The sequence below is a fragment of the Opisthorchis viverrini genome, assembly GCF_000715545.1.
Source record: "Opisthorchis viverrini unplaced genomic scaffold opera_v5_631, whole genome shotgun sequence".
NCBI lineage: Eukaryota > Metazoa > Platyhelminthes > Trematoda > Opisthorchiida > Opisthorchiidae > Opisthorchis > Opisthorchis viverrini.
Genome location: NW_008752299.1, coordinates 1 through 27,636, shown reverse-complemented (window position 1 = coordinate 27,636; position 27,636 = coordinate 1). Strand labels below are relative to the sequence as shown.

The 27,636-nt window shown below is 44.6% G+C and overlaps 1 protein-coding gene across 1 annotated transcript; it reads left to right on the top strand.

Annotated features, from left to right (window-relative positions):
* Positions 1-7,623: 7,623 nt before the first annotated feature.
* T265_11897 (hypothetical protein) lies at positions 7,624-27,073 on the top strand (the record flags this gene model as incomplete). The annotated part of the gene is made up of 8 exons (XM_009178714.1): positions 7,624-7,724; positions 13,270-13,415; positions 20,077-20,347; positions 22,392-22,679; positions 23,266-23,388; positions 26,245-26,294; positions 26,570-26,639; positions 26,711-27,073. 8 exons carry the CDS (start codon positions 7,710-7,712, stop codon positions 27,071-27,073), a joined length of 1,326 nt encoding a protein of 441 aa, XP_009176978.1.
* Between the last annotated feature and the right edge of the window lie 563 nt (positions 27,074-27,636).

Sequence of the window (27,636 nt, the reverse complement as noted above, 5' to 3'; positions counted from 1 at the left end):
TTTTATCAAGATTCGTCACGGCTACCTTGGTTGGCAGGAAGGACGGACATAGTAGTCCTAGCAGGTGATATGAATTTTCAAGACAAGCAAATCCCAGAAGAAATACATTTAGGTGGTAGATTTGTGGTCGATGCTGTGCGTGCGAATAATGGGGAGTGACCTCTTTAGTTGTGTGCAGATGGTTGTCTATTCATAGCCAGTACCAAGATACAAGGAAGACGCTCACTTTGAGTTACTTAGGGCCCACCTACCTAAAGACATTCGTGCACACATATGGACCATGTGGCTACCAGTTGCCGATGGAGAGCCTCAATTATGGATTTTAGTTCTTTTTGGTGTACGTAACTTGATTCAGATCACGCTATCATGTGGGCCCGGCTATCACTTTTCTTCCCGTCTGCAGCAAGTGCACAAAAATAGCGCAGCTCCGTTCTTTAACTTCGACGAATTTCAGTAGCTCAAGAATGCAGCACTGTGCCGATCACTGGCTTCCTGGGGCCGACTATGGTACATCAAAAGGCACGGTAGCTTCAGGCAGCCCTTTATCGGCACAGAAAGATTATTACAACTGTTTTCATAGGGCAATCACAGAACGTTCCATAAGGTCGTGCTAGGATCTCCACGGGTGGACCACTGTCGTCGAGCTAAAGATACCCGAACTAGATAGGCTGGCATTCTGACCAATCAGGGCATGAATTCGTTTGGTCCGTATCCCGAACGTGGCACATCCGTCCAATTGCGGATGGGAAACAGAAACAAATTCCGAGCCGTAGCCCAGTAAGCAAGGTTGTTCATCACCAATACTTACGTATAAATAAGTGAAACTGGCAGACAATGTATACTACACTGGCTCCCTTTTTGGAGAACATCGCCACCGGTGTTCCTCTTGGTGGGAAACGATTGTCACGCCAATCTACAAAGCTGGTGACCGACAATCGCCTGGCAGCTACAGGCCTACAAGCCTCACTAGCGTGCCGTGCAAGGTGATGGAACATTCTGAAGCGAGCTATACTAGGTCATCTTACTTCCAGCAACCTGATATCTCCAGCTCAACACGGATTTCTCCCACACCACTTTTGCGTGACAAACATGCTCCTGTTTATGGACAGCTTAACCCAAGCCAAGGACAAAAAAACCACATCGGATCCATATTTTTCGACTTCTCAAAAGCATTTGATAGGGTCCCACACGTCCCGCTGCTCCATAAACTCGAGTCTTACGGGATTCAAGGGAAAATCCTACACTGGGTCAAGGCGTTCCTATCAGGTAGATCGTTCCAGGGCCGGTCTCAAGGCTTCGTACTGGGACCACTGCTGTTCCTGATATACGTTAACGACCTTCCAGATGTTCTTGCACCCTTTTTTCACTTGTGCCTTTCAGGTGAACGACAGCCGCTGAACGACAAGAACAAAACCAACCCGGGAAACTCGGGTAAAAGCCTCTATCCTGTGTATCAATCCGTGAATCCCTGGTCTACGTAAACCGACCGGTACTTGTGGTATGGTGCGTGAGGCTGGTGAGCGTGTGCAGCGGTTGCTATGTCTGGGGCTGCGTCTGCCGTGTGATTGAGCAACTTATTAGCGGAGACATGTATGCACATGTGTAGAGCCAGGGTCTTTGTGGTAGGTCCACCAGCGTGTGGTGACCATCTTACGTGGTCGCCAGATATGTAGCATTCACGCTATGGAGGCACCAGGGGCAGTGATTCTCCGAAGGCGGGTGTTCATGACAATTTCCATGGATGGAAAACAGAAACAATGCTCATGAGCCGAAGTCCAGTAAGCAAGCTGTACATCACCAATACTTACATATAAATCAATGGAACTGGCAGACACTGTATACTATATTATGGGTGACACCTCCCCTTTGAGAAGACTGTCCAACTGATCGCTGCTTTGAACTCAACTGTGACGGCTCATAGAGGTGCTGTCGCATGTCGGCCCACCCTGGGTTTTGAGCATTCCTATCTGGGATCTGGTTACCCTCTACGTCGGAGGTGCATCACGGCTTTCTGATGTACTATGCGACGTGGTTCTCCTACGAAGCCGTAGTTTGTCGTTTGAAGTTGGTTCCCTCGACTTGGCCGTGCTTTTGGTTTGATTTGTGCCTTGTGTTTGACGTAATATTCGACCCTGCGTCCACCGTGGAGAACATTCAGCATATCTTCGAACTAGTATCTTGCTTCTGTGTGTCTGTTGTGGCATTCCTTCTGCCGGCCCTCTTTCTTGACTTTCCGCATAGCAGTGGAACGATCCACATTACCCCGGGACTGTAAACTGAAGGCTTCGGACTGCGGGTAAAACATTATAACCTCTGGCAGGATTCACGAAAATGGACTGGGGTGAGGGGGCCACCGGAGCTACCGCCAGGAGCTGAATAGCCGCTGCGTCGCATATGTTCCCTCTGGTCTTCGTTTTAGCTATAATCGTGGTGACCACGAAGTAGTCAGGATGTGGTGTTCTCCTGAACGTATTGCAGCCATCTGCAACCGTTTCGTTACAAACGGCATTGAGGGATTGGTCCAAGAGTTGAAGCTCATTAATTCAATACAGCCCTGTATAGTTCGTGAGGTAGGAAGTACCATTGAGGTGGATCTCCTTGAACGTTACGGAACAGTTCAGCTTCCCGGACATTTTGAGTTTTCCAGCAGATGCATTACGGACGATGCAGTTTGTTTATTCCACCGGTGGCCTTCCAATCATATCCCAGGGTTCGTTTTGAAATCAGAGTGAGGTCAGAATCTCTATCAAGTTGGAGGGTAACTGGTGTGACATTGATACACAATTTGACGAATTCACGTCGACCGGGTGATTTCATCCTGAATGTAGTGGTCATGGCCCCTGTCTGCGTCCTTTTGTCGGGTCGGTATTTGCGCGAGCTCCTGAAGTTGTCTCTGCAGCATTCTTTTTCATCCCTTCGAATTCACTTACTGCACCTGTGGTTCCGGTAAGGAGTGAGTTTGGGGAGTATTAAACTTCTGAGTTGATCATGTTCAGCTGTTCCCAGTTTCCACAGCAACGGTCGAGTTTTCTGTGCATCATAAAACTGAGCAAAGTCTTTTTTGTTACATGTCCTTGTATTTCCTGAACCAGCTTTTGAAAATTCGTCGGAATTGAATTTAGTAATCGAACTGCCAGCAGCATCTGGGGAAGAAGATGGAAGCCCAACTGTTTTTGTCGCACTCACCAACATACTGCTCAACAGAGATTCAACAAAGCACATTTGACCTTCCTCGAACTGATGCTGTTGCTGCCATAAAATTATTTGGAGTTGCTCTGTCGAAATAGACATCGGAGGTTTTGGTTATCGCCAGTTGTTGTGTCTTGCTGAACGCCTTTGCAATGTGTAGAGTGCAACATATCCGGACTGGCTGCTTTGTCGATTTGAAGAAATGACGCCCGGCGCCGGATTTCCTTCGCTGGTGGGAACTTCTGATAATGCTCCATTCAGGTTTTGAGGTTGCGTTTAAAAAGGTCATTTCTCGCGGAGAGGCGATTCTGCGAGGTAATTGATGTTTCATCTTTTCCACCGGTACCTCTTTCTTTTGCCCAGTTGATCGAGTCAGTCGAAATAATTCCCTCAGGAAAATTCTTCGGCTCCTTGGTTTCGCTAGTTTCGTCTCACTCTAGACTCTCTTTTGCTTGGCGTTTGAGGAATCTGTGCATTGTCCAAAAATGGATGTTGTTCAGCATTCATCTGAAACCGTTTCCCAGTACCTACGCGTTGAGCACCCACTCCCTAGTCTATCACCTAAATATGCCTATTCGGGGCTTAGTCAGCCATCTTAGACGTTCAAATTACCCTCCAGGGTGACCATATCCGTCCTTTTGCTGCCCGAGGCAGCCGTGACCCTACTGATAAAAACTTACTTTTCTCTGCCTGAAAAACCGATGGTTAGAGACTTTGGAAGACAGCCCAGTCGAACACTGACGTACGCATTCAGGGCGTTATCTTCGATTCATGGCTCCCACCTCCCCCTTCTCGGCCCGCACTGAAAAGTACTATGTAACTCCTGGATTTGCGCTTCAGTTTTATCAGCTACTCTCTCCAATACACAGCCGGATCATCGGGAGCGAAAATGTGGCAACTGTCACCGCTATACAACATGTGCGTGGGTTTTACAGCCACCAAAATGTAGTATGTCAGTAAACGAACCTCGTATCGATATGCAATGAGGTCAACTGAACCGGACGACCCTACAACACAGAGGTGACTGTGGTAGAATCCAGTCGAACAAAACACTGAGTCCTGGGGTTGAGAGCGCTTCTCAAGTCAGAAATATGGTGATTCATTGCACCAAATTTATCCTATTCCCGGTAGTCGGTATGGAGTGCATGACCGAAGTAGGGTCTTATATGCGCATTTCGGAGACGCGATGTTCATCTACAGAAATGGAAGATGAGGTTCTGTTGTTGCCTATTTCGACATTGTAAGCTGCAATGTGGAGCAGATCTTTCGGGTTTAGTAAAGGCTATGCTTATTTTACAGGGAGATAGTTTCAACACGGAACAATATTTAGATGACTGACAGTTGAGTGGATCGCGGTTGGCGATAGCGGAGACAGGTGAGGCTGTTGGATGAACTCCGAGGGAAATTTGTATGAGGCATCCCTCCTCCAGCCAATGACTCAAAATTTTGACCCACTAGGCAGAAAGTAGTAGAGTTTAATTGGATGCTCTACTCGGAGTCAGTAATTCAAAAGCCAAATCCGATTGGCTTGGGGGGAGATCCTGGATCGATGTCCCAACGAATGAGGTGTAGATGTCTCACTCGTGGTGTTTCTACCCACAGGAGCCCCATTTGTGGCCTGTTGAGCTCTTGGTGAGTTTTAATTGTATTTCAGTCGTATTGGATATTTCACCGGCAGCCACGGACACCTGGTAGGCCGTGAGATGTACAGTTTTCACGTCCGACGCTTTCCGACTTTTCCCTTATCGGGGAAAAGCTCCCGTAGGTATGGACATTTTGGTCACATGGAGGAAATACCTAACTGGATTCACACTCCTGTCATGGAGGATGGTACAACTTTACCCACAGACTGCACCGTGTTACGACCAAGCATGATACGGGATTGCTGTCCTTCTGGTCGCTACCCTTTGTCACTCTTGATGTGGTTAGCACTTGCGGGACGAAGCTCAGTAAACGCAGCGCTGCGTCGTAAAGGGGACTGACGCGGTTTTTGACCCTATTATTGCAATACAATCTCACACTGCCAAATAAGTCGTGGACAAAAACGGTGGACGGAGTGGGAGGAACTTTTTGGTCCTACAAGGTCCCATCTAGGGTTGACAACTGTCGTGTACTCTCCATCCGTGTTAATTTATCTCAATGCGTACACCATACCACTAAGAGAATGTGTCTTTCTGGTGTGAAGCCCGTGGTTTAGGAGAGAACACCCTGTGCAGCGTGCCTCAAAGCTCGCCCATGGCCCTACCGTCATCGCCCACGGTGAGGAGCACGAATCTATGAATTTATACTGCTGGTAATGTGAGGAGATTTGGTGATATTCAATAGAGGCTTCATCCTGTCAGGGAAGTCACTCTGTACTGAAAGAAGCACCACAGCTGTTTTGTCTGTCGGGAATCACCAGCAGTGCGCAACTAACGAAACTCAGAGTTTCCAACCCTGGACGTTCCGGCCAGTGGTTTAATACTTAACCGTTTGGCCATGATTGGCTGATCAGCAAAGTGTTTAACCTTCACTTAGACAGGACATAGCGTCACTCATGCTTCAATACCGGAAACCACATCACGTGGTCAGGTGTTGACTGAATCCTCGGGTGACGACTTCTCAGAGGAAAATTTCACTCCGTCCGTGAAATTATCCTTCCTCTGCGTTGTATGTTGTTTCATATTCCACAAACTGCTACACTACGCGGGCTTTCAAACTCTGGTTAATCACACGGGTCATTGTCACTCCCTCTCCAAACTTACTAACACAGGAAAATAAAGGGGAAGTGAATTTAGATTTCCAGTTCACTGCAACCACCTTGACTGCTCTGGATATTCCACAATTTTTGTTCATGACCGTGGAATGTCTCAAATAACGTCGTTTTAGCTCCATCGCTGGCCCCTTTCAAAACAAATTACCGAATCCCCTCTGACCCAACCGCATTTTTCATCTGATTTCACGAACATTACTTTGAACATGTGTTCCATCCGGTATCTTTCCAACTCCACTAGATGGGTATTGTAAGCTCTCAATTTCTCTGATTCGGTGAAATGGAGTGAAATAAAATTGCATTCTTCCGCCTACATTCATCTGTAACACGGATTCAGGCTTACGTAATATTTTTAATGCATATTATGTAGTGATATAATCTTGCCTATGCGGCTGGTAGAAGTGTTTGGACGGTGCGCTACAGATTTCACCGACCTGAGATTCATTATGTAGGTGTAATGCCAGAGCATCCATCAATCGTAGTTCCTACGCAAAGTTTAATTTTTTGTAATCTGCACTATATGCACGTTTGGAAAGTAGGTCAGTGTTAACGGGAAATTCGAGTGAATTTCAACTGAACTGATGTCCATCACAAGTGGCGAGAAGTAAGTGTTTTAGACTTTGAGCCACTCGCCCCGGAACTGCTTACAGAAGCCCTAACATTTTGCCTGAGTCCACAAGCCGTGGGCTTCCGCATGACTTGTAAATCTGTTGAACTTAGGCAACCTATGTTGCTTTTTAAAGAACATAACGAGACCATAGATGCGCACGAAATGCTTTTAAGAAAAGTTACGAGCGCAAGTGTAGGAACATCAGCCAGAGAGCTAGTTTCCGAATGCCAATTTTCTAACATTCTTTGCTTTAGCTTGCTCCCAAAACTCCCCTTATTCGTCCGACCCCCTACAACCGAACCAATTTACTGGCGTGCGAGCACGCAATAATTTTGGATCATACTGTCTAAATGAAGGGAATTTTATGTGGGACAGCACTAACAGATGGTCACCGAAATCTAGTCTTTGCACAACACATAGCTAAGTACTTGCACTTCTGCGAATTTCGAGCTTTCCTTGAAGTGCATGGTGTCATGGAACATAGCTGGTTCACTACTTTTCGTTACATCTTTCACTCGGTATCATTCATGTGAAAGTTTGGGTAGTTTGCCTAGACAGGTTCTGTTGTAAAGTGAGCAGCTTGTTCCACCTTTTTGGTGATCGCATGCCTAGTCCTCAACTGACACTTGGGTGCCCGGGTTCAAATTCTCACGACTAAATCACGGATGAGCGAGGTGGCTCAAGTGGTCAGAGCGCAATTTACTGGCCAGAAAGTATGTGGTTTGAAACCGACCTTTGCCTCCCGACTTTTCTGTCTAGGCTTGGGCAACCTGACAGTATCCCAGCCCTCGTGCTTCCTTCGGGTGACACGGCAGCTAGGCACCGAAAGAGTGATACAGCTGAACGATTAACGGGTGGTCGTTAATTTACGCCCTAATAGTTGTAATTGCTAATTCACTTAAGGAAATCGACATGTTTTATGTAAAGCAGAGTTAAAGTTTCGCATATTCCTTGGCCTTCTGCAACGTCTTCACTCTCATTGTGAGACACTGGACTTACCAATGACCAAACTGCCCGACCTCCGGTTTGGCCTGCTCTCAGATTCGTCTACTAGTTTCTCATTTTTGTTTCAGCCTCTACTCACCCCACAGCAATATTGAGTGATCTCAACCTGTTGACACTTTCATTTAAACTACATCTGGTCTGAATTACAGAGAAATGGCGAATATCAAGGTTAGCTCGTGATTTTTTTTAAGAAATAGGTCGTAGAATGTTTCATGCTTCATTCATAAACCTTGGTGCAGTTGCTCGTTTTCCGGGGAACTCCTGTTTATTAATGACCAGTTTTTTCACACTTAGGGGGAAAGTCAACGCCCGACAACGACATGAACTTGATTGTATCGTCAAAACTGAGTTGACCAATTACACTGTTGTCCAGTTGGCCGTAGCTGAATGCATGCATTTGGTTTTATCAGGAAACTTATACGTTCGGATCATTTTTGGGGTTAGTGAGTTGTACACCACTGATGAATCCCAACGCGGATGAGGCATTTCTCGTTTTTTTGGAACAGAGTGATTTATAAGAATAAGCCTGAATTTGAGCCACGATAAAGTCCTTTTTTATGACTTCGCGCCGTATCTCTTGGAAGGCACAATAGATAAACGCCTGCCAGGCCCTCCTTGTCTGGACGAGACATGTAGAAAATTAGGGCTGCCGTGCCCTCTGCCATCTCAGGCTCCATGGTCCCGCATCTCTGAAAACGAACAAAGGGTTCTTGGAATTGTAGTGGATTATGGACACCATATACCGATATTTTGGGGGAAGACTGGTCACATTAGAATCGCGCACGGCTATGCAGGACTCCTTCAGGAAACAGAAAACGAATAGTGCGGTGGAAATTCGTTTTTTTTGTAACAAATGTGCGAATCAATTGCTTTATAACTCTCTGGTCATCTGTGAGAAGACGGAAACGTGACGTGAGACTAAGTGATACTAGCCCGACGAAAGCGTCTGTCTGACCCTTCAGTGAACTACTATGGTGTAGTTATTGTTCATGCCTAAGCATAGACCCCACGGATCTTCCTCCAGCGGTGTTCCGATGCCAGAAGTGCATCAACGATCTTATGAAACTCGCATATCACATTTTTGTGTTTGCTTTTTCGCTCAGGTAACCATGTCATGACGGTTCGATGCTAAAGGTGATAGTACGTTTACTACTCTTGCTTCGTAGCTATCTGGATGCAGCTACGTAACTTTGGCCACCCGTACCGATTACCACCCATACTATCATATAAGTAACTGCCCACAGGACGTGTAGTTAACAGCGCCTTCAACTTAACACTCCAAATGTCCAGTTGTAATCTGGCTTGGTGTCGAAACACCTAGTCGACATCTGCTCCAGTTAATTACTATCTTGTGTTGTCTACCTGTGATCTAACAATCGTACATATACCGCACTTGCCTTACTTTGGAGTTTTTATGTTTCCATGCTGTTGCCGAACTACCCGCATTATTGTGACGCGGCAAAACTTTTCCAGTTCATACCGATCTCCAGCGACCACTCGTATACAATGAACAATTTTAGTTTGTCACGTCAAATACCCGGCATGACTCCTTTAGGATAAGTTTCCAGTGCAGCCAGGGCTAAACTATTCCTGGACTGTCCCATCCCTCAATAATTTAAGAACAGATGTCCACGGTATGTTATGGCATATTCCGATTCATGGGATCCACCGAGTTGTATTACCTTTTTCAACAGTATGTCGAAATCTTGGTAGGCCGCTTGCTTTAATTCGTTTTAAGTCAGATGGCAGTTGATCTGTCCTCATATATCCGGAGACGGGGGCGAGAAGGTCCGTGGTTCGAACCTGACCTCTACCTCTCGACTTCCCCTGTCTAGGCTCGGGCAACTTGGCAGTATCCCAGCCCTCGTGCTTCCTTCTAGTGGCATGGCAGTTAGGCACCGAAAAGTGGTACAAGTGAACAATTTTTTTGTCCGCACATGAGCTATCACTTATGGGTTTTGGGCCTTAATAGGGTTTACCAGCTTTGCGGTGGCTTACGATTAACCGAATCCAGCGCAGCTCTAAATTCAGTTAAGGATACCATGGATTGATTTAAAACGATGTTCAAATGTTTTTTGCGAAGAGAATGTTTGGTCCGCACAGTTTCCTCTAGGACGAAACTTTGTTTGGTCTTGTCTTGTGTGTGTAGCCGGTGTTCAGGAAAAATTTGCAACGGAAAGGACTACAATACTTTTGTGGCAACATCGATGAGGCTAATCACAGACCATTAACGCCTTTTTCGAGATTGAGGCACACCAATTTCGTATAACGGAAACAATTCTCCGGGTTGAGCAAAACCGCTTGTCGAGTGGTTTGAGAAGTGTATGGGGGGTGAGATTTATAGGTTTCAACAGGAATCTCATCTTCCGAGGCCTTAGTGTCCGAAAATTACTGGGATTTCCAGTCTACTCGGCGTGTGAAGATCTACCGTTGTGGTGATACCTGCTGACTTTGATTTTTTTGATAAGGAAACAGTTATTTGGATATTCAATCCCTGCGACCGTTGTGCTTGGCCTAGCTGGTCTACAGCGGCTAGGTTTACATGGGGTTTTAAAGCTCTCCACTGGTCGTTTACTTGAACTAACCGGTTATCTGATTGGTTAGAGCAGTGGTTATGGCATTGAAAAGGTCTCTTGTTTCTTGGGGTGGTTAAGTAGCACCGTTTTGGAGGACATCTTCCTCTAACAGTAAGATAGATGTTAATCCCCGGTGCGCAGCCGTATGATCTGTACCTCTTGCATCTCCAGAATTCGCGCGTCTATAGGATTTATACTGTTCAAATAATAACGTTTGTCGTGCGCATACTACAATATAGTCTAGATGGGTGACCGTGTGACAATAGTTTGAATACCATTTGAGTGTCTTCTAAGGTAATGAAAAAAGGTATTGAGATATTGTGAGGAAGAGGCAAGTTTCATCATTGGACTAACGCCAAACCTCGTGGTGCATAATGTCGTCTAGACCACCACTTTGAGCATTTCAGTCGGCTCCTACTATCAAGAGGTCCCGTCTTTAGGTCTTGTTGACCATCTGCTGCAATTTTTCATAGAAACATTCCTTCATGGTTGAGCCCGATACGGACGTGTGGAATAAGCAGCTATAACAGTTAATTTCACTAAAATCCTTCGGGATGAACTTCCTTGAACCTTGAAGACACTGGATTCCAGACGATAAGTGCATTGTTAATACGACTACTTCCCACATGGTGTCTGGCATGTGCGCTGGTACGGTGTGATGGAACTTACTTGGATTTGTCGTGTACCAGAGTTATAAAACCATATCTCTTAAAGATAGCTGATATCCAGTTGATAGTCATGAAGACTTCACATTCAGATACTTTGTTTGGCAGCATCGAGTAGGATACAAACATCCCAATAACTAATGAAGAATGGATTTATTACATCGAAAACCCCAGCTTCCTTTCAGGTCGCACCAGCCACAAGACCAGAAAAGGGTGCGTCGCTTCCCTGAACGTTGCAGCACAAACAGACATTATCATTGACGTCCCAAAAGGTTTCGTTGCGGGTTGCTCCCTCCTTGGCTTTTGATTGAGAATGCACCTCCAGCCTTTGCTCAAACTATAGCAAGGAGCGCACAGCGAACAGTTGATGAAAAACATCATCGTGGCTGTTGGATTCAGAATATAATATCACCTATGCAGTCCACAGAAGCCGGTTTATCTTCTCCCCACTACTGGTTTGGAATCAGGGTTGAGCTGCCTCCCCTAGAGAGATAACCAGTGGACCATCGAACAGGTGAAGCACCCGACACCCGCTTTTGCCTTTGCACTTTGGTGAAAACACCACCAGAAGGCAGCGAAGAGGTCATGGTAGCGGGCCACGTGAGAGCATTTCACTGGCATGTAAGGGACATGGTTACTCGTTTCCAAAAAATGTTCCTCTTCGACCATGGTGAGACTTTAGGAGGCGCGACCTCTATTAGGTCAAAAGCTTAGAATCGCCATACCTTAAGTGGCAGTTTTATCCGTGGGTATCTATGCAGCTGTACCCTCGAGGACAAGTTGTCTCCGAACCCCGAACGAATTTACCCGCCGGAAAAGTTACTTTCATTGCGAAAACCAGCTTCAGTTGAGGAGTTCGCAAGTCGAAAATTAATGTGTTGACTCCATTCCATTATGCTCTCTTGCTCAAAGTTATTTCGTTTGAAATGTGTCAAATAAGGGCATGAGTGTGCACAAGTTCATCCATTAGTTGTCCGACTAGTTGTCTGTGGTATGTGGTATAGTTGTTATCGCTGCTCATACTTGAGTGTGTGCTTCGTGGGTTGCCAAACGTGTCAAGTAACTTTAGAATCCAGAAAAACGAAGGTGGGCAACCCATCACTTGTGCTCATCTCGTGTTGTCCAAGCAGCCCCCTCCATGGCCTTCGGGACATCAACCACTGCCGTCAAATGAACTCCCATGTTTGATTCCGTGCGGGTGTTTGGTACGGTTAACCGGTTAACTGATCAGACGATGACTAAGAGTACCGTGTCAAAATCGACTGATTCAGAGCTGACTGTGTTTGAATGCACTAATTCACAAATATTCAGGAGTACTGTGGGATGTCTTCTAGACAGTGTATATTGGGTGTGCCAATTTCGACACTTATGTTCAGAACATATGCTGACCACCTGCTATATGATTGACATCTGTTTGAGCTTTACTGAAATGAAGGGTTTTGATAACACAACAGTAATGGAAAATGACGAGAAAGCTCTACTGGAAAGTGCGCTCAGCCAGACGAAGGACTTAGCTGAAAATCTCTGGCGATTTTCATATACTTTTCAGTTTTCTCGCGGAACCAGGTAGCATCAATTGCGAAAACTACCCGAATCCTTCTGTCTGTCGACCTTCCACAGAGACATGCTTTATTGTTTCAATGAAGTGTTGCAGGCTTATTACTATGCCTCCTTATAGACAGTACTTTTAGAGAAAAGCCACTATCGCATGTTGCTGAGGCTGTTTTACTTTAAGTTATACCATTGCGGGAATAAGTTGAGGTGTTTGAATCTGTTATGTGAATGGGTCCGATAATCTGAATGCTCTTCCTGTGCTATGTGCAGATTACTAACATTTACAGGTCAGAACGCAATGCTGGAGGGGGGACAACGACGACTATCAAAAAACATACCGACGGGTTTACTAACCTGAGACACTTACATTCTTTTTTAGCGTACATTCTTGCAGCTTTCCGTACGGAGAAATTTCAGTACTAAAAAAGCTCAGTGGTCAAGATGCGAACTTACTGACCAAATGGCCCGTGGTTCTAACCCATTCCCGGTTTATTGACCTCTCTTGTCTAGTATTAGGCAACCTGGCAGTATCTCAGCCCTCGTACCTCCTACGGATGGCATGACAGTTGGATACCGAAAGGGTGTTACAACTGAACTATTATTACTACTGTTATTATTTTACTAAGAAAGTTTGCCGCAAAACTTTTCAGCTAAAAGGGTGAGATTTTGACTTGCAATGATTAGAGTAGCATTAGGATGATATCGTAGGTTGTTCAGACCATACGCTTACCACTTTTTCTCCCTGTCTGTTTCATGTTCATCGTCGTTTTCATTTACCATGAAGTATGAAGCTTCATCAACTCACATGTGACAGATAAAGGTTGCCTTTGTTCAGGTTTTGAATTTACTTTTTCAACTTTTACATTCTTACGTATTGTTCGCTTGAATATCTCCATACCTTTCACTCTGAATCCGAAGGTGGGTATAATCGGAGGATCCGGGTTGAGCAGCTCGAATATACTTCAAAATGCAACGGAGCGTGTGCTAACGACCATCTTTGGGGACCCCTCGGATAACATCCTGGAAGGTACTATTGAAGGAGTTCCTTGCGCTCTTCTTGCTAGGTGAGTGCTTTTATTCGAGCACTGGTACCATCAGACGACCACACTGGTTTCGCTGCTGCTCATGAGACCATTCATCTGGGACTTTTGTTTGACTGTATTATTCCAGTAGCAACCATTCGACTTAACAAAACCTTCACTTGTGTTTTCCATCACCCCCACTGCATACAGCGCGCACAGAATCCAATCTTGCTGCATCTTATTTCAGTGCACTGCGAATTAGGTCGTTGTAGCTAGTGGAATCGCAAATTTTACAACTTCGGGTTCACAATATTAGTTTTTTCTATAGTCAGCAAGTAGCTTTTCCTTTCATCTGTTCGTAACAGTGGCGTTACAGAATTTAACATGACAAGGTGAAAGTAACTTGAGTATCTGGACATTTTTTATGCTACAATTGTTATATTAATATTATATTAACTGTTATTTGCGATTGTTTGAAAGGTATAGTCAGAAGGCTTAAAAGATCTCCTTTACATAATTTTATCCTCAGCCTATCACTCACGGAGAGGAACCTCATTGAAACGTCGTTCTAGCATAAACTGAATGATAAATCATAAAAATGCCATCTAACCATACATTGATCAAGCACTTGAATAGCCGTGCGAAACAACTCAGCAATCAACAATTCACATTTGTGTATTTGAGACTGAAATCCATTCGCCGAGCCGTTCGTTCTTGTTGCAGTGTGTTTACCCACTGATAACTCAACAAGAAAAGTTGGCAACCGAATCGGCCACAAGAATACGCAAAATGGCAATCTGAGTAGGACCAGCGGCACATCTTAGAATGCTTGCGGCATCTGTGAATCCATTCAGTCTAAAAACACATTCCGTTTGTCAAGAATGACTGGACAGTGACTCTGACAAACAACTAACCAAACGGATAAATGCATTCATCTTCCTACGCCGGAGTGCCAGACTTAGTGGATGCCGAATTCCAAGAAATGTTCAATGTCCGTGGCGTGACTTGTCGCACGACTGGAGTGAATCTGACTGCACGTGTCGAATATTTAGGGCTACAAACGGCAATTCAGTCGTGTTCAGCTTAGTGGAATATTCGTAGCACACCTGTTTGGCACGTCATACCGCTGGGGTTCAAATCCTTTCGGGACCATTTATGAGCACTGCTGGTCAGACCCAATGTGAGCAGAACTCGTGTTCAGTGCTCCTTCGTTTTGGTATAGACCAGTTAGAATGATCGTGTTCGGACAGGAAGATTGTTCAAACGAGAGTGATGTTGACAAACATTTAAATGCATGGTCGTTGGTTTGTTTGCTGAGCTAGACAATTTGATTGCAAACGTTTCATCACCACTCGAGGTGACATCAGTGCGTTGTTAGGGAGCGTAGTGACGCGCTGCGATGGGTTGGTTGTTGTGATTAGGTCTTGAAGCTCCTCAGTCGATCAAAGGATATTAGGTTGTTGATGTGCGTCGTGCATCAAGTTTGTTTTTGTGGAGGATAGATCTCGATTGCTGATCTTCTGGATAGACCAACTGGATGTTTACTTTCATTAATCGTAGAGCATAGCATATAAACTAGAAAATAATCTGCTGCACTCCGAAGGGCTTCTTTTGGGTCGTCTGTCTGAACACCTTGTTTCCGATTTTCGCTCCCACATTTTGACCTTGATCATTGCTGGTTTCACGTTTTCCTTAGCTCTTGGCTTAACAAATACTCAAGTGATGCGTGACGATGTACCAAATGTGAGACTATTTGGCTTTCCAGAGTTTCTTTCAGCGATTCAATATTAGTTGAATAGTGGCATTAGCCTACTGAGTTCAGAAGCTGCCATTATTGCTATTCCATTTCGCCTCTGACATATTGATTGTGTTATATCCGCTGATTCGCCAATCTGCTGTATCCGACTGTTGACCCGCTCCAGTGCCCAGTGCCGGAGAAAAAAGGCTCACAGAAGGGAACCCAGCAGCTGTATTCCGAACTAGCGAGTGCGAGAGCGTGAATGCGTGTGAGTGCGAAAGTACAACGGTCTCAAGCTATTTTTTGGAGGGACATTGTCTGAACTTGGTCCACTGCTGACGCACGCGGTCTGGCTTTGGTACGAGGCTGTGAAGCGCCGCATATTGAGGGGGCGTTGTCTGTCTGAGCTGAGAGTCTCAGTAGATTTCGGGCATTCAGTGATTGCTCTCAGGACTGTGACCTTCTTGATAGGTTGGTTCTCTGTCGGGTTGAGTTAATTGCTTACTACTTAGCGAACAGGATATCTTGGGTATATCTGAAGTAGTCCATATGTTATATTCCACCAAGCACGTTCCTTAAAAAAACTCGTTTAACTGTAACATGTTAGTTCTCTAACTAAACTTCAAGCCTTCGGGAACAGTACTAGGGTGCCTTTACGGTATGCATCGGAGGTCAAGGTAATCCCATTGCGCATATTTCGGAATTTTTACTGTTGGTCCTCCCTTATTCATTACTTTCAGAAAGTGAATACGTTCAAAGCCCGAGAACTCTCAACCAAGTTTGACGTGGAAACGGCGCCAGTCAGCAGCTAGTAAAACAATCACTAAATACGATCCGTAGTTACTGCTTTCCAGCTTTCAGTTGGCTGGTTTTGTGAACACAGAATTAAGAACAACTGATATCAAGCCAGAATTACGTGTGGGTTAGGCAGACAGCACTCTCACTGCGAGCTGCGTCATTTAGTCCATACAGTAATTTTCCTCCAAGAGATTTGTTCGTAGAATGACTGTAACAGTTATTCCAATAGGATAGCAATGATATTTTGCCTCTTTCAAGATCTACTCCAGAATCTACGATCTTGTCCTCTCGGAGACTCGTACCGTCCTTTCAAAGATCGCAAATGCAAGTTTGCAATGTTCAATACACATCCGTTGCCAGTGGTTGAACTCCATTTTCAGGAGAACTTTTTTTGGGTGCGGGCAAGTGTCCAAGGCAGAAGTGAACACGAACAGGTGGATTTATTTATGAACGATATGGTATTCGGGTGACTCTAGCAGTGTCCTGACAACCCTTTTATGTATACACCTTCATATTTTGGATGAAGTGCTCCTAATCATTCAAGAGCTTGCTCGCTTTGGCAATTCTGCTGCCTGTTGAACGTGAATGTTATCCATCCAAATTTCAAACAATCTCAGACCGAGCCAAAATAGATCGTACCATCCGTTCCAACATAATTGTCCATCACTGGTCCTTTCTACTGTTCTTTATGTGTAGCTTCAAGCAGTATATAGAGCACGTTTAGTCCAAGACGTGTAACTCCATAGATCCATAGGTCAGTTTGTGTGTGCGTTATCTGGTACTCGTACCTTAATGAACAACTGGTGACGATTTTCAACTTCTAGCCTTTTTTGGTACAATATTGGTGATGTTTAGTCAATGGTTTCCACAGGATTTAGGAGAGTTAGTTGGATGTTGGTGAAATACGGGATGTAGTAGAGAAGGGGGCCAAAATCCCAAAGTAACCAAACTTCGTGATCACAGATCTCATCCTTTTTGTTTGTGAGCCCCAAACAATTCAAACCTTTACGACTTTTATCGATTATACCGGAAAACCTTATGAGGTCAGTAGGTAACTGACTTTTGACTGGGAACCAAACAGTACTCTTAAGCGATGCTGTAGACTAAGACTTTTAATACCTCGGTCTTCATCGATCCTCAGTCGTAGGTCCTTCCCGAAGTGCAGGTCACATGAACGCCTACTCCGTGACTTCTTTTCGGAGAACCATCCCTCATCAAGCGTATGGCAGGACCCGTGATTATCATGGGTTCGTGCTCGTGAGAAGTAACTTTATGTTAAGTTAAAAGAACTGCATGTAACTGACACTCCTGAATTGACTTCGTGCTCTCGCGAATACTGTTTTACCTGAAGATAGCCAATAGTAGTTTAATATTGGTCTAGACGCGCAGCTTCTATGTTTCCACAAACTTGCATATTCACTGGTACAGTTGTTGCCAACGCTTTTGTTTTTTTGGTTGAAATGTGGTATGTGTTTAGCCAAAGCATGCTTGTTTTTTCTGTTCACTGCCCTTTTAAACGGTCAATATGGTCGGTTTAGCGATGGAGACAGAAAGTTATTGTAACTCGATTGACCCCGTCCGCCTCCACCCATTTTTGTCATGTCCTTCGACCGTCTCTACGAGCAAAACAAACAACAGAACTGAACAGAAACAAGTGCTTTCGTTCAATAAAAAATAGGCCGCACACAAAACACATACAACGAGAAGGGGAAACGTTGCTCAAATTTATTGATTGGTTAGCGAATGGAGGAAGGTTCTTTGTTGCAAAGTTGTTTATAAGAAAACACGAACTAATCAGTTACCAGACATTAAGCACGAAAGTATACGTCTCATCTGCACAAGGTTTTTGAAAAGCGAACATTCCCAAGCTTCCTCTGGAAGTTTCCTGGACGTTCATTGGATATTCAACAATAATAAACAAACATTGCCAAGCGGTTCCATAATTTCCGTATTAACCTTCACCTTCCATCTGCTGCGGGTTCGGATCTCGGACACCATATCATAGACTGCTTGCATGGTTAATCAGTAGTATACACCGTTACGCTTGGATTTCACTGTGTAGTCACCCATTTCACATATTTTTGTGGTTCACACTTGGGACGTGGCCAAGATGCCGTACCCACTACGCCCAAGTCTACCTGCACGTTGACCAGCCAGTACTTCGGTAGCCTGTATGTCTACGCTGTTACTTTTCCAAAAGCATTATGGAGCTCAAGACAGTGCTGAAATTAAAATGCAGGCTTCATATGAGGACGGTCCGTGTATCAACTGTATCTCTTTCTACTCGATTGCACGCGTCTGAACCTGAGTGATTTGACGTTATCCAATTACCCCATCTTTCCCACAGGTTTCAGACCAGTTATGGGATAGGAGTCCCACAACTAAAATAACCCATTTACCTTTCTAGTTTAACGCCTTATACTTGTCTTGTCTCGATTTTCTACTAACCTTGCTCATGGCGTAATCAGTTAGAAAAACACTTTATTCTACCTACTTTCGAACATTTAGTGAACAGAAGTGTCAAAAACTTGTTCACTCAGTCAAGCTCACGCAGCACCACACAGTTTCTCCAATGTATGTATTCCATACAACAACACTTTTATTGAGTAGTAAGTAAACTGTTGTTCGCTAACTAAACTGCTTTGGTTGTTATTACCTGGAGGTACCGATCACAAGAAGCTCAGTACCATAACAAGTATCCCTCTAAATTTTCTTTTTTGTAAAATACAGTTGAAATAAGGCACGTTTGTTCCTATTTCAACGTTTCATTCTGGGAAAAATAGTAGTGGGATGAATGGTGGGCTGTGAGGGTCCTATCACTGTTCAGTATGAAGACGAGTCTTGAACTCGGATAGACAACTAGATGGACCGATAGCTTTATCGGAATTTGCAGGTTAGACGGATGAATAGGTCACACCTTAACACCTTATTGTTCAGCTAGACCATTCAGTCTGATGTGTTCTTCTGAGCCATCCAAACCTGAGTAAGCGCATTCCTAACTGCGGTCGAGTTGCATTTTTCGTGTTTTCACTTTCTGTTCGCCTGTAATGCATACTTTGCGTCGGCGTTAGTACTGTACGCTTGTCCTTACAGTTCAAGCGTTGGTCGAAACATCAACAGATTTTGCCCTTTGTTGCGTTCGTTTTCAAGTCGCTTTATTCCGATTAGCTGTGTGGATGCCTTAGGCTTTCCATGACTCTGTAATCTACAAAATACACACCGAAAAAGTTCAGGTCGGTCCTGGATAGTTTAACCACTAAAATCAAAAACATTGTTCTGAAACATCAGCAAGAAAAAAGGTAAATAGTTAGCTCAAGGTCTTTTTCCCGGGGAATTTATTTTTGGAGCTAAATCTCTGATATATCATCGCTTTCCACTCAGACACCACCACATTGTAAAAATGATTGTTTTGCTCGCTCCCTTTTTCCACGAATAATTACCGTAGTTTTTGACTACTTATTCTCCACCTTACAAGTTTTAAGACAGGATTGGATGTTTTGTAGAGTTCACAAACTGCGCGGTACACCGTCGCAGTTTTCAACCGCTGTTTTCTTATTCCAGTCCGGTATTCCGTTCATTTTGTCGGTAGGTCGGAATCAGATGTTTCTTGGTTGGTCCTCATCATCCGCAACCTGTCATTCTTTAGCAGTTGCTGTTTATAGCGTGCATTGCTGTCGTACGAGCTTGGACGGTAGTACAGTGCGTAGCAAGTGCTCGGATAAGCTCTCTGAATCACTGTCGTCTTGTCGTCAGCCTTTCCTCTCAAATGTTTTCGCTGAAGACCTCAGTCGTCGTTCCATCTTCAGTTTGGCATTCAAGCCGAATGTCAACTTGCCTCTGACCTTCAACAGCAAGTCTCTCCGGTTAGGTTACCTTGGATTATTGCTAAAGTGGTGGTGAGAACATCTAAACGGCTTCACAGTTTGTGTAACTATCTTTTGTCAACAGTGGGTTGCTAAGCTGGCCGGTACCTACAAGCTGAATCGGACAGGAACCAAATCAGGATAAAGCTTCATTCATGAGATATTCACAGCGATAAGACCAGGTTGATGTCGCTCCGGTACACTGTCATGATCAATATTGTACCAGTCAGCGATTTACTTCCCGTTGAAGATATCTTGCTTGCAAACTTGGACGAACCATTGTATCACACTCATATTTTCCCAGGCACGGACGGAATCACTCAATCATCCCAGGTGACGTGAACTATCGTGCTAATATTTGGGCACTGAAAACCGTTGGTTGTACCCACATATTGGCCTCAACCGCTTGTGGAGGCCTTCAGGATTACACTCAACCTGGTGACTTTCTTATCTTGGATCAGTTCATGGATTTCTCGCGAGGACGCGAACAGACACTTTACGGTGGAAAGCGTCCGGCTTTGGAGGGTGTATTGCATATACCAACGGGTGAACCTTTCTGCGAGCAGACGCGTCAGGTAACGTCTGTGGTTACGCACCCTCAGGGTGCTGCTTCCTTTTTAGTTGAAAGACTGGTAAAACGCCAGTCTAAGCCTCCATATTTCTGACCGTTCAACCCAGCTTGCGAATAGCGCGATTCTTCTTCATGGTTGTTTTGGTGTCTCGTTTGTTCCGCGGATAAATGTCACTGTTCCATGATTAAAGTTTCACTTCCATGTGAAAGACTTCTTAGACACTTCGCTATGTTCTGCCAGATAGATGTAGTACCACAGACATCGACAGACTTTTCAGTAACAGATCTTCCGTAAATTAAATGGGATAAGTGTTCTGCCGCCTTAAAAAAGAATTCTTTCAATAAACCCGTCTTAGCTGCGCGAACTATAACCTCAATGCATTTTATGTATTTCGCAGATGTGTAATTACTTAATGCAAGGGGTTGTTCGTTGGGAATGTCTTTTGTCTTATTTGTGCTACAGTTAATTTTAGTTCGGTCTACTTGCGGGTTAGTTGAATTGAATGGTTTCTCCGCTCGACTGTTGGCTCACCTGGGGCGCATCACTCATCCGCCATTCGTGACCTTTCAGAGTTCCACCACTCACTTTACCGGTGTTCATTTCATCTGTGAGGCTGGCACTGCCTAGGTAGCAGACAATTTACTAGATTGCTTTATAGAAATCACAAGAGAGCAGTTTCATGTTTCTGTGTATCGGGGCCAGCCAGTTCAGGTCGATATTCACACTTACGTATACTGTTTAGTTAACCCAAACAACAAAATCTGTTCTGACGAAGATTTTAGGTTCAGTCGATTAAGTGGCATAAGTGGATTGGTAAGAGAATACGACTAGTCTGTCGCTTCCATCGAGAATGCCCTTGTTGAGAGTGATTAGAAACACCAGCAGCTTAGACTTTTCAGACGAAAGTCCAAGAAAGATACCACAAAACAACCTCTGAACAAATGTATTTGGTTTCGTCGGCATGTTAAGTTAACAACACTGTAGCGGAACATTTAGTGTGTTCTGAGGATCCCACACCACGAGACAATCAAACGCTTTATATGCATGGGATCTACACCCTTGTAGACCCAACACAGCCTTATAAAATTGAAAAATCTAGGCCACTACTCTGCACGCAGGTAGGGAATGACTTTCCATTCGGCCGTCATAGCTATTCAGGGGTTCTCTTCACAAACCCAGTGACGATGTGCTCAGTCCATTGTCTTTCATCTGTCGCTTTTGGTCGGATCACAGCAGCGGTCAGAGTTTAGCTCCAATGCAGTTGGGGCGCCTTAGAAACCAACAGAGGAGCCATAGCGAAGACCTCAGCCTGAGTGTGCTGCTTACATATCCGGGCCCGTTCTGTTAGTGCGATAACCAATGGGACGGCTCCGGACCCAGTTCACTCATTTTTGATTGGCCTCTGGGGTAGACTACTCTTGAGGATCGAAACGCTGCCGAATAATATTTCACTTATTGAGTTATTCACCTAAACCCTAGTCCGTTCCACCTAGCAGTTGCAACCATTTGCCAGGCGGTCATCGGCCAATACTATTAGTGAAGCCAATTCTCAGACCAAAACTGTCCTTGGTAGGACATTGAGTGGCTTAATCAATTAGATTGTTTTTATTCCTATTTTGCGGTGCGTCTATGTATACTGGCACCCTGGTAACCAGTTTATTATGCGGATAGTGTTTTAGGAAACATCTTTCTGGGTTTTTTGTTTTCCTGTTTTCCCTGTAAGCGGATTTAGAGAGTCTGGGACTGCATCGATTAAGTATAACGTATTAACCTTGGGCTTGAGAGTGTGGTTCTAATATAAATGATGAGTTTTAAACCATGACGGATCTACTGCGCAGCTTTGATCTTTCATCGTTGGCTAACGGATGTTTTTACACCCATATCCTTGAATAAATCTCCTCAGTTTTGTTATCCCTGACCAAACTGTTCTGCCAGTATGGGCCAAATTGAGATCTAACTCTTGATAAGTAGTTGGCCCCTAAGGGGTATTCGCTTTTCTTTTTTCTTTCAATATATCATTCGCTCTCTCCTCCCAACGACATTTTAGGTGCTCATTGAGTCGGCACGAGCCCTCTCACTTTCCGTTTGTGATCGGGACCAAGGCCCTCCGGCCTCAAGCTTCCACCCGTGTGTTCATACACGTGGTTCTGCAATAACAATCAGTGGACCGCGGTTCTCCACCAAACTGGAATCCAAAATCTATCGTAGTTTCGGTATCGACCTTGTCAACATGACTCTCGTTCCAGAGGTCGTGCTTGCGCGGGAGGCTGCGATGAGTTACGCATCAGTCGCCATAGTCACTGACTATGATAGCTGGAAATCCGATGTGCAGGAGGTTAGCACGCCATTCTGTAAACATCCTTTGCGATTGTCTTTTTTTACGAGATCGTTTTTGTTTATCCTATTCTGGTATGGTTGGGCTTCGCCTGTGTGTTTTTTCAGTGAGATTGCCCTCCTCCCTTCTCCACGGGGCATGTCGAGATTTAACCTCTCTTCAGCGGACTGAGTGTCGACAGCATGAGTTAACTTCCGCATGAAGTAAGAGCGCCTGCCCTTGTACGGCACTGACACGCTCCCGGAACAGAAAGTTAATCTTTTTACCTACGTTTGCATGCAGGATTATCTTGACAGTTAACTATCAATGACGTTATCTACCTCTAATTAGTTTGGCCCACTTATCTTACGGATGATAACGGGTATCGTTGCTGCTGCTTGCGGCCGACCGTTACATGTTGTAAGCAAATCGTTTCACTTTGTGCAAGCTGAACCATCATTATGATAGCCGTCCGACGGGTGACTCATCATTCGTCTATGTTCGCTCACTCTGCCAGCCGAAGCCTTCATCGGTTTCTCACAATCGACATGTGTTCTCATGCCAGTTTATTTGCCTTAAAGTTCGATCTTTTGTGTTTGACTTGCAGGTATCCGTTTGCGGAGTTCTTGAAGAATTCGGGAAGTCTGCAGAAAAGGTGAAGTTGTTGTTGATCCATGCGGTCCGGTTGATTGGACAACGTGACTGGACTAAAACAATGGAAGCAAATGAGGTGTGTTCATCCCTTTAGTTGTGTGTTTAGTGTAAAGTGGCACATGGTTTTTCGTGCTCCTTGCTGGTGTGGTTGGCGGCTGATGACTAGTAACCCGCCATCCGTTTTTTAACACCCGGAGGCCACGCTGACTGTGCCACCTTGTACAATGATTTGGTGTCAACTTGCCGTTTGTCTGGAGGCATAAGCACCTCAGAATGATTGTGGTAAGCTAGCACTAAGTCTCTTGCCTGTCCACCTTTACTCTTTTCTTTACAATAAGGCTTTCAACTAAATCATGGTTGTACGGCAGTGAAGCATCGGTGTTGAACACTGATGTCATGCTGCTGCTGATGATGGTGATGATAATCCCGTTTACCAACATGAAAATAGGAACTGTGTGCTGCTGTCGACTGGACTGCACTCACAACTCTTAACGAACCCTCATTTCAAGTTTCTACACAGTAATTCAAAATAGTACTACGAAGACGCGCCGAATTAGCTTCCAGTAATCACCTCATTGGAGGGTTCCTCCTGTTTCGTTTCACTCCCCCGAATAACTGTTTGCCGCTTTGTATTTCCTGCTGCTTTTCAGCTTTCACATGTTGCCTAAGTTGACCCGCCAGTATACAATGATAAGCTTGATGGCAACCTATCAATTAGCTCGAAAAAGACCGTACCGAATGACAGAGACCATCAGACTTGGAGATTAATTTTCTCGAGTTAATCAACTTCTGGTTAAGAAAACTGTAATTCCAGCCGTGATAACATCTCAGCATTTACGCTCATTAAATAACAACCATTCCGCTGTGACACCCTTCCGGTGCATAGCTGCCATTCCACCCGAAGGGAGCACACGGGCCGAGATGCTGAGGTTGAGTTCGGACCACGGACTTTTCGGTTTGTAGGCTCGCGCCTTAACCACTGAGCTGTCTCGAGCCCAATTTATGCTCATTATGAGGCAGTTACTTTTAAAATAGGCTCCAATATAAACAGTTGCTTTAAAACGCAACTTTGTGTAACAGCTTTTCCTAAAAAGCTATTCCTTGACTCAAAAGACGTCAAATTATCACACAGGCTGACAACTCAACGGATTCCTCTCAACCGGGCGTTCAGAAAAAAACACTGACCTGATATAGCATGTGGTCTCATCGGTAGCACCTCATACGTATTCAAGTTGAGTACCAGTTTTTGCCGGTGGTGTGACGCCAAATCTTTTGAAAAACTAATCACCTGGGTATGTTCATATATGCTATTACGTTTCCAACGTTTGGTTGATGAAAGTCAAGTGAATCTTGTGTGAAATTAGGACACTGTTCTCCTTGTGATTTTGCATAATCTTGGATTGGCAAAGCCAACTGAAATTTTCCGGTACACCTTGGTAACCATGGTACACAAAAATCGCGCGTTTAGTTTATGCCTCATCTGTGAAGAAAGCTACTCCACTGATGTCGATTATTTTCCTTCATCGTAACGCAGGGATTTGGGCAGGTGCACATTTGAAGTTACGTGTTTTATGTTAGAGCACCGGCCGCCGTATTGACCCATGTTTGTCAAACTCAATATGTTGATGTGTCTCTTACTGCGTTCCTTGCATAGAGTATGCCTCTGTTAATTCCAGTGAATTTGCACGCCGAAGTTTTAATACCTTTGGGGTAACCAGCGATCACCCTTTTTCGTTTCCATTCTGCAAGTGTGTAAATGAAACGGTCCGTGACAGATCATTCGTCCAACTGGCGTTATCTATTAATTACTGGTAATTAGTCCATCATGGTCATCCAAAAACGACATGGCCATCCTCAGTCTTGCGGACACGAGGTTCCACTCAGACCTAGATGTTCCATCAGCGACACCAGCTACGCAGGTCCATGAGGAAGTGTGAATTGCGCTAAGGTGGCGTGCACCTTAGCGGGTAAACTGATTTAACACGTCCATTGGAGGTTAACAAAGGCATCCTGGCCTCTGATTTGTGGTTGTGCACAACCACCAACCCACCGCTACGCACTACTACGCTCCACAATAACGCACTGATGATGTCACCTCGATTGGTGATGAAACGTCTGCAATCAAATTGCCCAGCTCAGCGAACAAGCCAACGACCACCATCTACGATACCTGAGCTACCAACATTTTCCTCTATAGAAAAGTTAAGTGGATTGTTTTTCATATCATCCGTGAATAACAAGAAGAAACCTTAAAGTCACTACCATGGGTGAATTTACCTGGGAATTCGCCTCTCCGTCTTGGTAGGCTCGTACCAAATGTTTGCTCCAGACCATTGGATCTGCCATTTGCTTCGGCCTTTTTCCCACAGCCGTTTTTACAGAGAGGATATGAATCAGGAGGACCAGAAAAATGTTTATTGGGTGCACATCCAAAGGTAGATCATTTTTGTTCAGTTAGTTCACAGTGCCAGTCATTTGAGCAAACCATCCACTCACCAGTCCAACTCACTAAAATGTAGGGTAGGCATATTTCACCAGTCTATCCGTGTGTTAGTTCACGAGAAGGGATTTTCTAGCACTGTCTCGTTTCCTCATTCGGGTATTAGTATTCACAAACATGTTTGCAGTTGTTTGGTGATGCCATTCGGAATATCTGCATCGGCATTACAACGAACCGGCAACAGCGATATGGTGAACGTTTCTCGACATCCTAAGGAGCGATTTTTCTGAAGGCCAATCCATCACCAGGTAGAACAGTGCGGAAAGAAAACCAGGTACCATCTGTGGTTGTCGGTCTCCCTAACTGCCGCCGAACAAGCTGTGTATTATATATGTGTATTATATATAGCTGTTTGGAAATTATACAACTGTTTCTATTCTAAGTTGTTTCGAGTTGCTGATAGCTCTACTTTTGTGTTTCCCCCCCCCCCAGCTTTTGGTTGCCAAAAGTCGACAGGACGTTCTGCACAACTCAAACCACAAGTGAATAAATGTCTGACAGACTGTTTACCTATGCCTTTGCGTTTAGGTACATTGATCTCTTCAGGTTTTTTTCGATATACTCTTCATTTTCATACTAGATTTCGAAAATGTGGATTCTCTCGCAATACATACTTGGCCGTTGTTGACTTGTGTTTATTTCTTCTGTTCGGGTGCGAGTGAACCTCATATGCTTTAACTGTACTAAATCCTTTCGAACAATCCATAGAAAGCGTTAGCTAATTCGGCTGTTTCGCGGCATTCGCTTCTATTTTAAGGCTAATGGACCGCCTGCATACTTTCCTGCTCAGACATACAGAGGAAATGAGTTCGCCAACAGTTTTCTCTGTTGGTTCCTGGAATCAAGGTTGTGTGGGAACATTTTCTCACCTACATCAATTGCATGCGTTCATATCTAGCGACTGACTCACGGCTCATTAATTTCTCACCATGTTCACTTCGACAAGTTTGATTGCCGGTATATTCACGGAATACGCATTTCAGGGGCGAGATGGACGAAGTGGTTAGAGCGCGGATTTACTGACCGGAAGGTCCGTGGTTCGAACTCGACCTCTGCCACTCGACTTCCCCCGTCTAGGCTTGGGCGACCTGGCAGTATCCCAGCCGTCGTGCCTTCTTCGTGTGGCATGGCAGCTAGGCACCGAAAGGGTGCTACAGCTGAACGATTTTTATACGCATTTCAAAAAATCCTAAATCTTGATTTAGGAATCGAATCCAGTGAAAGACCGGTGTTGTCTTGTTTGACGACTATCACTCTTTAGCCTGCTCTGAGTCGAACTTCGGAATTGGTCCTCAATTTAAGTATGATTTTGTACCTTTAACTTGCATAATATCGCCTCCGGATTTTCCGATTTCCATATGTCCCTTTGAAACCCTGAATTTTGAATTTATTAACTGATGCATTTCTTTTGGCATCTGCATAAACCGCGACTACATTGACAAAAAGCTCTTCAAGACTTAAGCAAAGTTCTCCCAACCTTCACTATTCACGGTGTCAGGCGAATTTCACCTCCTCAAGGGTATTGTATGCACAAACAGTCTTAAATTTTGCTTGCGATATTTGGCTCACGCAGTCTGAGGACCCAAATCATCCTCAAACTGTCGTCCTTCGATTCCTCCGCAGCATAGAAGACCATGTCTGGCTACAACATGTCCACAATGAAGCAACGGATCAGCATCACTGGTCCATGGTTAATTGTCGCTTGGCGCTACGGCAAACGTGAAAACTGCTAATCAACCGAACTGTTAACACGACCAATTTTCGTTGCATCCAACTGACAAGTCAGTCTAAACGCATTGTTACCAGAACGGAACTGTTAATTGT